We start from the raw sequence: 12072 nt of genomic DNA on the forward strand, positions 1-12072 counted from the left end.
CTTGCCGAAGCTAACTTCCTTTCTTGTTTATAATGCGTTAGTATCTTTCGGTTAACAGTTAGCACGCGTTAGACCCTTCTTCTTTGCTCTTCTTCTTCTGTACCATTCAGCTGGCATATTTCATCAGCGTTTCGATTTGTTTGTGCCGCATATATTGCAAATAGTTTAAAGTGATGGAAAGTGAAAGTGACGAGCAGTTGTTAAAGTTCCTGAAGGATATTGAAATGGAGTCCGTAAGGAATCTCTTGAAGGTTAGTATAAATTCCTAAGTACTTAGAGCTTTAAAATAAAATACACCTTTACAGCTCTATTTATCTTTTCTTTGCAGTAAAATCTATGTATGTATGCATGTATGGAGTGTACATACACATGCAAGTGTTTGCTGAATGGTTTTTTAAGATTGGCTGCATTGAAGTGTAAGTGTTTTTCTCAAGAATTCGGTAAGGACAAATTCGTTCTTTTTTATGTGTTCTACATACATATCTGTATGTACATATATATATATAAACACATGTAAGCAAAAACACTTATAATTATCAGAAAATCATAAGACAACTTATAATTACTCTCATATTTATTCTTTTATTTCCAGCGCACCCTTACATTAAATTAGTTTAGATTTATATATTTATAAGCATTTATATGTACCATAATGTTACATTATAAGCCATCAAGTAATCAAATATTAAATAACTGCCACCAACTTAATAAAAATATGAAACTATTAAAAAACTAAATAAACTTATTTTTGCGTTTTTTTGGGAAGAGTATTCAATTTTAAATAATTTTTTTTTTAATATAAGCTTAAAATGTTCATCTTTTGATCCCAAATTCAGATAAAATCAATATCAAAATGTTATCATATTGATCGAAATATGTTCTTAAACTAAACCAAAATCAACTTAAAAATGGAACGAAATCAACTCATTTCACTTTTTTAGTTCCTACCATTTCGTTCTAGAATTAAGAACATTCGGATCAAAATAAGAACATTTGTGCTTACACGGTTTTTAAGAACGAATGTGCTCAATTCAATCACAATGTTCTTGGTTTTTCCTCTCTGTGTAGGGAAGTATGTAACAGGTACACTCAGGAAAAAACACCGTGCTAAATTTAAGTACAAACAGCCTTGATTTAAGAACGATTTCATGTTTACTATTTAAGAACGTTCGTCCTGTGAAAGTTCTCACATTGAGCACATTTTGGATTTAATAATTCCCAACTGTTTATTCTGGAAGTGATCGGTATATAAGGCGCGTAAATTACGCAGTAATCCAGGATCCAGGAGATATAATATTTTGTAATAATTATTGTAACCATTTTATATAACTCGTTTTTTTTAATATCACTGAATCTAGCAACAATCCATTAAAATTAAAAATGGTGTAACTAACATTGACTATCTCTTATAACTGTAAGGGTATATATTCTTCGGCTTTCCAAAGTTTCTTTCTTGTTTCAAACATAAAGTGTATTTGTTTCAGAACAGTAACCATTTGCCTGACTCGAAATTATAACGTACAGCCCCTTTTCTAGGGTGTCAAGCTAAATGTCGTGTCTTATTCGTTTCACTTGACACCCCTCCTCAGGTGTTAATAAATATTTATGAATATTCTCGAAGCGGATACACAGATTGGCAGGCATGTTTATAATTTATAATTATTTCAATCGAACAAATTGTGCCAGTTGTGTCTGACTCATTAAATTCAGAAAATTGAAGAAAAAGACATTGATTGCATAGTTTCAATTGTTATTACTTAAAAAGTAATGACTGCATATCTCAAATTGAATGATTTATATTTATTTTTTCCCGCTTTTTGAGTATCTGATTTAAGTCATCAAGAACTCATTTTACTTGTAATAGTAAGTCACCTAATTTCGGAACAAGTGCATAGCCCCTTAAAAATGGACGAGAAAACTCGAAATTAATTTTTGTATTTTAAATTAAAAAGATGAAATAAAATGATATTAAATGAAATGTTATTGATAATCCTAATAAAACTAACATTTTTAATTTAAACGAAAATTTAGCTTTTAATTATAAAAAAATAAATTCCGAACACCTTTTCAACAAAGTTAATTAAGCAAAATGATGATGAAACACATTTTGTAAATAATAAATATTAAATAACAAAGATATTGGCATACCGGTTGTTTATTTACAAAGACAAGACAGACAAAAAAGTTAGTTCTCTACCCATTTTTAGGTAGATGCCTTAAAAGCTAAATTTCGGAGAAAGTGCCCAAAAGTATACATTTATTTTATCTGCGTTTAAGAAGAATTAGAGAATTAGGAAAGAGCTGGACTCACATTGTAGCTCAATTTAAAAATAAAAATGTTGTACCAGTATTTAGTTTCTTTAAACTACACTAAACTAATACGCGCGTATTTATTTATTCTCCTAACTTATTGTCTGTTGTGCGAAAGTTTTTGGATAAAATCGAGACTGAAGTTCTGATTTTTTATTAAGAGGTGCTTAATACCTAAGACGCCGCTAAAATATAAATGGCACATGATAAAAAAAGAACCTATACGTGTTGTTATATTTTGCCCTCTATCGAAAAATAATATTCAGAGTTTTTATGAGATATGACCCTAAATCGTGACATGTTTGACGCGAAAGAACCCATACATATGCGTAAAAAGAAGGCAAATACGTTTTTTTGACTTTAAAAAATGATTTTGAAGTGCTCTTTTCATTATTGGGGAGCTCAACTTTACCGAATAATCAAATTGTACTATATATGGAGTAACTATTTTTAACTGATGTCAATTATTCTAATTAGGAAAGGAAATGCATTTTTTTTTCGTTTTATAGTTTCAAGTAATCAGTACGGCGTTGTCAACAAATTTCTTTGATCTTTGTCAGTCAACCACTGTACTTCGGTCCCTCGCAGCTGATGAAAAATTAATTCCCTGGTGTTTAGGGTAAACAGCTCTTGTTCTGGGCAACTGGGCAAATATGTTGATCCTCTCAGGGCTGTCTGATTTGTTGAGGTACACCTTGAAATCTAGGGAGAACTCTATTCGTGGAGCTTCTAAAAACCAGAGATTTAAACAATTAAAGGCCGGTTTCTGCATTGCTGGCAAACATTACTCGGACAGATAAAGTGCCTGCAAAGGGAATTTGGTTTTCTCGAGTGCCTATGTGAGAGCTAACTCTGACAGGGACTCAGACTGCCTGTTAGATATTTTTCGGCTCAATAGAATGACAGCTATTTTCACAAAGCCCACTACGATTAAATTAATTATAGTATAGAATATAAACAAAACAAACAGATGGCTATTAGGGATTTTGTCAGGGACTCGAAAACCCTGCCCTCAGAAGTAAAACAAATGATTTGGAAAACGAATTGCCTCGAAGTTCTTTAACAGGGCGCAGGACTTAAATCGGACTTTATAATAACATTTCTGTATTATTCATTCTCTATAAAAGCTCACGTCTTTTATTTGCATTGGACACGGGGCATCTTATAGTCGTTGGCTTGTCGAGAATTCGTCCGCACGTCATGGGTGCTGTAAACTTTGCCTTGGAGCCTGGTCTGATGCGTTTAATTAGTTCGCTCGTCCGTTCGCACTTACCATCCTCAAACTTGTAGCAGGGACAGGCGGTGTTGTCGAAGCTGGGACACTCGATCCCAGCCGCTCCTCCGCCAGGGCCACCGCCACCGCCTTCGAGTCCTAGACCAAGACCACGGTCCCCTGGAGCTGCAGCTCCGCTGGGGGAGCCTTCGCCTCCGCCTCCGCCTCCGCCTCCGCCCATTTCCGTGAAGAGGAGCTCACGTGCCGGTCCTTTGGCACTGGAGATCCTGGCCGAAGGTGTTATCGAGGCTGCGGTATCCGGCGGCAGCAGCATCAACAGCAGAACAACTGGGAATAGGGCGAACAGGAGCAGCTCCGACCGCAGGACATGCTGCTGCACGCCGGCAACATTATTGCGATTTCGTCGGTGTTTGTGTTTGCCTTTGCATTCGGAGTCTGTCGGTTTGGTCTTCTGTTCGTGCTTCTTGGCAGCCGCCGCCTCTTCATTTGTCACCATTGCCATTTGCTCTATTTGACGTCCTTGTTGCTGGCGCTGATTATGCCCCTGATGTTGCTGCTGCTGCTGGCGCTGCTGTTGATGTTGATGCTGCAGCTTTGGGTGTTGGTTGTTTTGACGTTTAGCTCGTTGTTTTTGCGGCACAAGACTGCCCCACTTTTCCGATGCCTTTTCATTTTCGAGGACTGCTGCCTGACCATTTGTAGCCTTCGCGCATTTCGCTAATAAGTTTACCAGCGCTGCTGTCGATTTCGAACTGCTGCCCTTGCACATTTTCCCTTTCCGTAGCTCTTCTGTCGTTTTCTGCGCTGCTGTATCTTTCTGTTTCAGTATCCCCGTCTCTTTCAACCAGTCTCCATATCGCTGCAAAGTGGAAAAAGGGAGAACCGTAATTAATAGAGTGTAAGCATAGGAATTATCATAAAACAGATTCTTCCACACTTATGGTAACCTAATTTTATACCCGTTACTCGTAGAGTGAAACGGTATATTGTATTCGGGGAAGGAAGGAAATAGAAGGAAGCGTTTCCGACCTCATAAATGATATATACATGTATGTATGTATGTACACTTGTCAGAAAAGTAAGCGTACAAACATGTTCCGCAACTTTGGAGGTAAAAAACCTGTTAAGAACTTTAAAATTCCATTTCTCTTGTAACTTTTATTACATTTATGAAGCTTTTATTTGATGTAACTCTAGTTTCTAGCATTTGAACTTAAAAACGGTAAAAATGGCCTGGATTTCTATGAGAAAAAGAATGCGTACAAAAGCAAGAAATGGAAAATGAACGGTACTAAAAGCTTTTTAATTGCGGTTTTGGCATTGTTAACTGTAAATCAAAGTTTGCTTGTTCCTGTTCATTTCTGCCACAGTATTGTTGTAACCAGACGGTATATTTTCATGTTGGGTTCTTCAATTCCTAAGCAAATATGTACAGTTGCGGCAACAAAAATAGCACCAATGTGTAGCCAATTCTTCTTTGTGCTACAAAATGGTAATTTTTTGTAATATTTTTATTCTGTTTGTAAGGGTAAGTAGGCTTACATATCTTTTAACTAAAATAAAAGTGGTTACGCCCACATTGCGGATGGTTTTTAAAACTTCGATACATTTATCATAAAAGTAGCAAAATTATACGGCAACAGAAATAGCACTATTAAGGGTTTTCGGCTTAAAACTTAATTTGCTCAGATTTTTCGGCTGTTTTTCGTTTTGTTGTATTAAGAATAAGTACTACTAAGTGAATTGGTAAAATAATGAATAAAATAGTTTCCCAATGGGTCATTAAGCGCACTGTAATGGTAAAAATAGAAGGTATGAACGCTGAGATCTCGGGAACTATAAGAGCTACAATACTGCGATTAGGCATGCAGATTCCTGAGATTCCTGCGCAGCGCAGGTTTGTTTCAGCAGAGTGCCACGCCCACTCTAACGCTCACAAGCCGCCCAAGACTGTGCCTCCTACAGTTTTGATGCTAAAATAAAAATTTAAACTGAAATGTATTTTTCTCATCAATACCTATCGATTGACCCAAAAAAAAAAGTTTGCTACGCCCACTTTGACGCCCACAAACTTCAAAAAATCGTAAATATGAACGTGGATATCTCGGAAACTATCAAAGATAAAGAATTGTGATCTCAGCTTTAGATTCCGTAGCCTTGTACGCAGCGCAAGTTTGTTACGCGAATATGCGAATGTGAGCAACGCCCACTCTAACGCCCATAACGCTTAAATCTTTTCACCGCCGGTAGGTGGCGCACTTTAATCTCCATGCATATCTCCATTTCCCTTTGGTCCCTTTAGCGGAGTAACGGGTATCTGATAGTCGAGGTACTCGACTATAGCGTTCTTCCTTGTTAATTATTGTTTGGATATTACTTTTCAATGATTTGTCCGATTTGAATAAAAACAAATCAATTTTTTACAAAATATTAAAAAATAGTGGAGGATTTTTTGCGTTATGGGCGATTATAAGCGTTAGAGTAGGCGTGGCACCCTGCTGAAGCAAAATTGCGCTGCGTAGGAAGCCCAAGAATCTTCATGCCAAGTCCCAACATTTTAGCTCTTGTTGTTTCCGAGATCTCAGCGTTAATACGGACAGACGGACATGGCTAGATCGACTCGGCTAGTGATCCCGATCAAGAATACATATACTTTATGGGGATGGAAACGCTTCCTTCTACCTGTTACATACTTTTTGATAGACTCCATTTTGATGTTCATTGAAATAGCAGTGTAAAAAAAATATGATAAAATTCAATATAGCTTATAAATAACTTAATCCTACTGAATAACGATTTGATTACGACCCAATATTTTGTTTTATAACCTTTATTGGCTATTACAGGCTTACACCTAGGAGGCATGGAGTCCACCAAGTCCTCGCAACGTTTGCAGGACATCTGGTACCATCCCTCCTGCTATACTGTGTACAGCTACGGCTTAGAAGTCGGGGATTTCTTGGCAACATAACGCTTGAGGTCCCCTATAAGTTATCAATCGAATTTAAGTCTGGGGACTGTGCTGGCCACGGCATTACGTCAATTTGTTTTTGGCTAAACCACGCCTAGGCTAATTTCCTGGTGTGTTTAGGTTCATTGTCCTGCTGAAAATGTCCATATTAAGGGCATTTCATCATCAGTATACGGCAGCATGACATTTCTCAGTTTACTTACATAAGCGTGTTGGTCCATGATCCATCGATTAAAGGTGTGGGGCCCACACCGCTGTATGAGAAACATGAAACATACCCTGATTTTAAAACCACCTGCTTAACGTATGGTTTGGGTGGAACTCGGTTTTTGGCGGTCGACGGACATACTATCTTGAACCTGTTACACCAAATAACACCAGCTTAGACTCATCTGTCCAAGGGACATTTCGACCATTTGAAACTTCAGACTTTTATAGTCCTCCAGGATGCAAAAAGATAAGCTTTGCTGAAGGGCACCATGCGTGGGTCTTCTACAATTGTGGTTTTCCGTATCGCAACACGTTTTTCGGGCTTCGGTATTGTAAACCATATTGGCAGGACATTTAAAGAAACACTTAATATATTTATACGCTTTGCCCTCCTTTCTAAGCTCAATGATTTTTTTCCTTTTCCATTAAAGCAATGAGGTACCCCACCCACAAATATTAATTATTTTGCTAGATATAGTGTATTGTCGTATAACTCATAATAATCATCTTAATTTAACTAAATTTTTACCAAATTTAAAATATTTTAACTTTTTGTGGGAGAAGATCTAAAACTGTTATTTCAGTGATCTTCCATATTTTTTATCTCTATGATCAATTTCTTAAAAAAAATGTACTAGCTATGCTATTGTCTCAAGACGCGGGATTGACGACGTCCTCGTGCCCATGTGGGCTAGTAGACGGTCATTGTATCGACTAGAATACATATTGAATTGCTTTCTCACCTATCGATTGACCTAAAACAAATTCCCACGCGCACTCAACTTCACTTCACTACAACTTTTAAAAGTAAAAACGTATTAGTTCACGCCAAAAGCTGTACTATTAAACTCCGCTGAAAATAGATGTAAGCAACTTTCTGCTTTTAAGCCTTTGAAAAATAGATATTTATGGAAAAGTGGCATTCAAAAAACGAATCGTTCGTCACTTTACCCTACACTCCCCTACTTTATGGAGTCGTATACACTTCCTTCTACCTGTTACATTCTTCTACCCGAATAAAATATACTCTATTACTCAATAAGTAACGGGTATAATAACTTTTAGCTTAACTTGAAAATTGAAAATACGGCACGTCAAATTAGTCAACTTAAAAACTCGCAAAATTGTCAAAACCGCGCCAAAGCCAAGAAGCCGGGGAGAAATAAAAAACTAGTTAAGAATCCTATACCAGGACAAACAAATTTCTTGGGGTTTTTGGACGCAATTTTATTTGTCCTTTGAGCGTCCCTTGCTTTGTTGTGCTGACAATATTAGGCAAGTTTTTTGTCTTACTGCCATAGCTTGTAGTATGACTTATTTTCTTGCATGCCTTTTGTGTCAAGAGCGTGACATTTTCTTGGTCTTTTCTGCGGCCCAATTTATTATTTATTCCCTCGTGGGAGACGGTCACGTTAGCATGCTATATTATTGTTATTATTTTATTACATAGTCGATGTTGTCCACTCGTTTTCTAATTAAAGCGTTTTTTCACTTTTCCTATTATATTCATAATAGGACCAGGGCCATTTAATGCCATTAAAATAATGACAGCTTATGTGCCAAATGACTCCGGCTGGCCGTCACTCAAACCGGACAGTTTTTGTTGGCAAAAATGAATAAAAATGGCAAAAACAGCAGACAAATATTTGTTATTCCGAATTTTTGTCCAGTAAAATGACAATAACACAAAGTGAATTAAATAGAGATGAGACTATAGGAAAAGCAAATATGTACGACCAAGCCCTAAATTATGTTAAGAAAGGGCAGAGGGTTAATATTTATTTTTACATAATTATCTTTAGCAAACTTCTTCAGATTTTTTTGCCTTGCTTATATCAAACAAAAACCTCTTATCGAGGTATGGGGTCGTGATGATCGCACATTCAACTTACAAAAGTGCTGATATCAAATTTTGTGGCCAAAAGTGCTTGAAAAGTCGAGTAAATAAATACACTATCTAAAATGTTTTCATACTAACCGCTTCTGCGAAGTATGTAAGCTTTTCGCATACAACGGAATATTCTATTGTAGCGTAGCGAGTAAGAACATTTTAGAAAGTGTATTCACTTTTTGCTATAAATCTAATTTAAGCAATGCAGTGTGATTAGCATATTAAATTACCTGTTCAGCGACATATAGCTTTCTGTATCTGCTTGTACCATTAGTTGTGAATTTTGTGAGCTAGAAATCGAATCGTAATCTGTTCAATTTAAACCAAGAACTGAAAATTTTTTTGGTGTTCAGTTACATTTTTATTCCGTTATTGTACATTTTCAACCTTTTTTGATGGAAAAATAAATAATTTTCACATTTGCATCGATTTTTAGTGTGCATTTATCAGTTCGTAACCTTACCCTATAACTTTTAAATGTGAAAAAATATTGGATCACGCCAAGAGCTGCAGTATTTAACTCCACTGGAATTTTACCATCGAACTTTAACAGGAATATGGTCAATAAATGTCAGATACTTTCTGCTTTTAGACTTTTGAAAAATACAAATTTTTGGAAAAGTGACACTATACCCTACACTCATCTAATAATGTGAATATTATTGGGAAAGGCTTTCATTTTGGGCACGGAACCGGTTACCTTTCACCTGCGATGAGCTTGGGCCCTTTACATCTGCCCCTTGCTACAGCTGTATTTCCCAACCCTTCAGCGATCGCTTTAGCTGTCGCTTTCAGCTATGGATGTCCCGTGGGGATTCCGACACCGACGGTGACCACCACGTATTTCATCCCCTTGCTTGCGGCCTTTTCAATTAGTAGCCATGACAACTGAAGTTTTCACTACAGCGTTTTTACTTTATTTTCCCATTACTCGGGCGCGCTGCGTACATTTACATATTTCAGTTGGGTTTCGCAAGGTTTCTCAGTCGCTGCAGCGGTCAGTTGGCTGGCAAGTCATTCCGTTTCTCAGTCGGCCAGTTGTATGTTTAAGCTGGACTCGCATTTGCGAATAATTAAATGTTAATTGAGTAACAACAAAGGCTCGTAATGCAATTGCTTTCCCAATTGACAAACGAAATTGAAATTATGGCCATGACGACGCGCTGAAATCAAAACTGCAGTGGCAATTTATTTAACGCGGCCAAATCAATAAATCGCCATATGAATAAATTAAAGCAAAATGTGGTTGGCATTAAACAATTAAGAATGAGTTCAGTAAAAGCTGCGAAAGTCGCGCAGGCGGTAGATACACACAACAAAATAATTTTGGCTAACTGACCAATGTAGATAGTTTTATATCTATAAAAAATAATTATAACATAATACATATTTATAAAATATACAACAAGAAAGACCGCTATGGTCTAGTGCCTCGACTATCAAATATTCATAACTCTTTTATGTTTCAATTAAATTAAAATTCCGATGTCAGAGCCACGACACCTAGCGGAGGGTAGTAATTTTGCTAACCATGTCAAAGCCTGTTTGACTTTTTCAGACATAACATAACTAGATAGGTTCACAAGTAAGAACAGAAGTCTTAAGTTAAGAACGTGTTGCTCTTACAACGAACAAACAAACGTTCTTAAATTAAGTAAAAGTTGTTCCTAACTTTAATCAATTTGGGACTACAAGCGTGGTTAAGCGGGCAGAAGGGTTGCAACTTTCAGCTTGAAATAATTCCTTGTGCGGTTATTCCACGGCATTGTTCGGCTCATTCATATGGATTTGTTTGGATAAAAATGTTTGTTTACTTTTGAATTTGAACGTTAACTTTAAACGTTATAACTCAAATAACTTTAACTGGCTGATTTAAATGTTAACTTATAAATAGGCATAAAATTGTCGACAAATAAAAGTCTGTTGTAATGTGAATGTTTTTAATTTTATCATCTCCGGCAGTAATTTCTTCAAAGGCCTTCGTGTTTTATTTCTGACTGCTATTAAATAGTTTTGCCTTTATTTATAAGAAACAGTGTTTGTGTTTGGTAGCAACAAACAAATTAAGACGCTAAAATATTAATTATACCCGTTACTCGTAGAGTAAAAGGGTATACTAGAATCGTCGGAAGTATGTTACAGGTAGAAGAAAGCGTTCCCGACCCACTAGCCGAGTCGATCTAGCCATGTCCGTCTGTCCTTATGAACGCTGTGAGCTCGGAAACTATAAAAGCTGCAATACTGGGATTAGGCATACAGATTCCTGAGATTCCTGCGCAGCGCAAGTTTGTTCGTCAGTGTGCCACGCCAACAAACCGCCCAAAACTGTGACTCCAACAGTTTTAATGCTCGAATAACAATTATCTGCATTGTATTGTTCTCATTGATCTCTCATTGTTCTCGATTGACCCAAAAGAACTTTTCCACGCACACTTTAACGCCCACAAACTTCAAAAAATCGTCAAAATGACCGCGGATATCTCGGAAACTATCAAAGACAGAGAATTGAGATTTCAGATTTTGATTCCGTAGACTTGTGCGCAGCGCAATTGTCATGCTAGAAAAAATTTTAACTGAAATGTATACGTATCGATTGGCCTAAAAAAAAAGATTACCACGTCCACTCTAACGCCCATAACGCTTAAATCTGTCTGCCGCCCACATTACCATATATTGGGATCGCGGGTAGGTGGCGCATTACAATCTCGCTTTGCTGCTTGCATAAATCCACCTCCCTTTGGTATACGCAAAATTTTACTTTTTACGTACAATTTTGCTGTTTGACCTATCGGTACAAGTATTAAATTATCGAGGGATTTCTGAATACCAGAAAAAATACCAGAACTGCCCATCGGTTTTGTCAAGTTTGCTCATTTATTGATCATTAGAGCTCACATATGTCTACCTTGCTCGCACTAACGTTAAATCGCATAGTCCGGCAAAAAAACTGATCTAGCAAATGAGCCGAACAATGCTGTGGAATAGCCGCATTAGAAAAGCGCAGATCAGAGTTCGAGCCCACGAAACGACATGCTATAACTATTTGTATTTGTCGAGCTATGTACTCAGCTAATTAAACTGTGTTTTACCTGTTGAACAATTTAAAAAATTCTATAGCATACATTTTCGCGTGGCACTTAGAGGCCGGCGCCACCTAGTGGATGGTAGAGGTAGCAAAGAGGTGTCAAAGACCTTTTCACTTATCAACTTAGTAATGCATAACTTTTTAAATAATATTATATTTATAATATATATAATATATATATTATATTATATATAATATATAATTATATAATAATATATTATATAATATTTAAATTTATGTATTAGCTACGGGATTCCGCCGAAGCAAACTTGCGCTGCTTAAAAGTCCCTAGAACAAGTATGTTTTTATACCCTTGCAGAGGGTAAAATGATCTAGCCATGTCCATCTGTCCGTCCGTTTCTACGCAAACT

The 12072-nt window shown here is 36.8% G+C and overlaps 1 protein-coding gene across 3 annotated transcripts in view; it reads right to left on the reverse strand.

The window, feature by feature from the left end:
• LOC119558262 (chaoptin) overlaps positions 1-12072 on the reverse strand; it is a 412604-nt gene that overhangs the window by 37903 nt on the left and 362629 nt on the right. For all 3 annotated transcript variants that reach the window (XM_037871610.1, XM_037871611.1, XM_037871612.1), the window contains one exon: positions 3584-4403. In XM_037871610.1, the coding sequence (XP_037727538.1) occupies positions 3584-4313 (730 nt within the window). In that variant the 5' untranslated portion in view covers positions 4314-4403. The remainder of the gene's footprint in view (positions 1-3583; positions 4404-12072) is intronic.

This window comes from Drosophila subpulchrella, chromosome X, assembly GCF_014743375.2.
Source record: "Drosophila subpulchrella strain 33 F10 #4 breed RU33 chromosome X, RU_Dsub_v1.1 Primary Assembly, whole genome shotgun sequence".
NCBI lineage: Eukaryota > Metazoa > Arthropoda > Insecta > Diptera > Drosophilidae > Drosophila > Drosophila subpulchrella.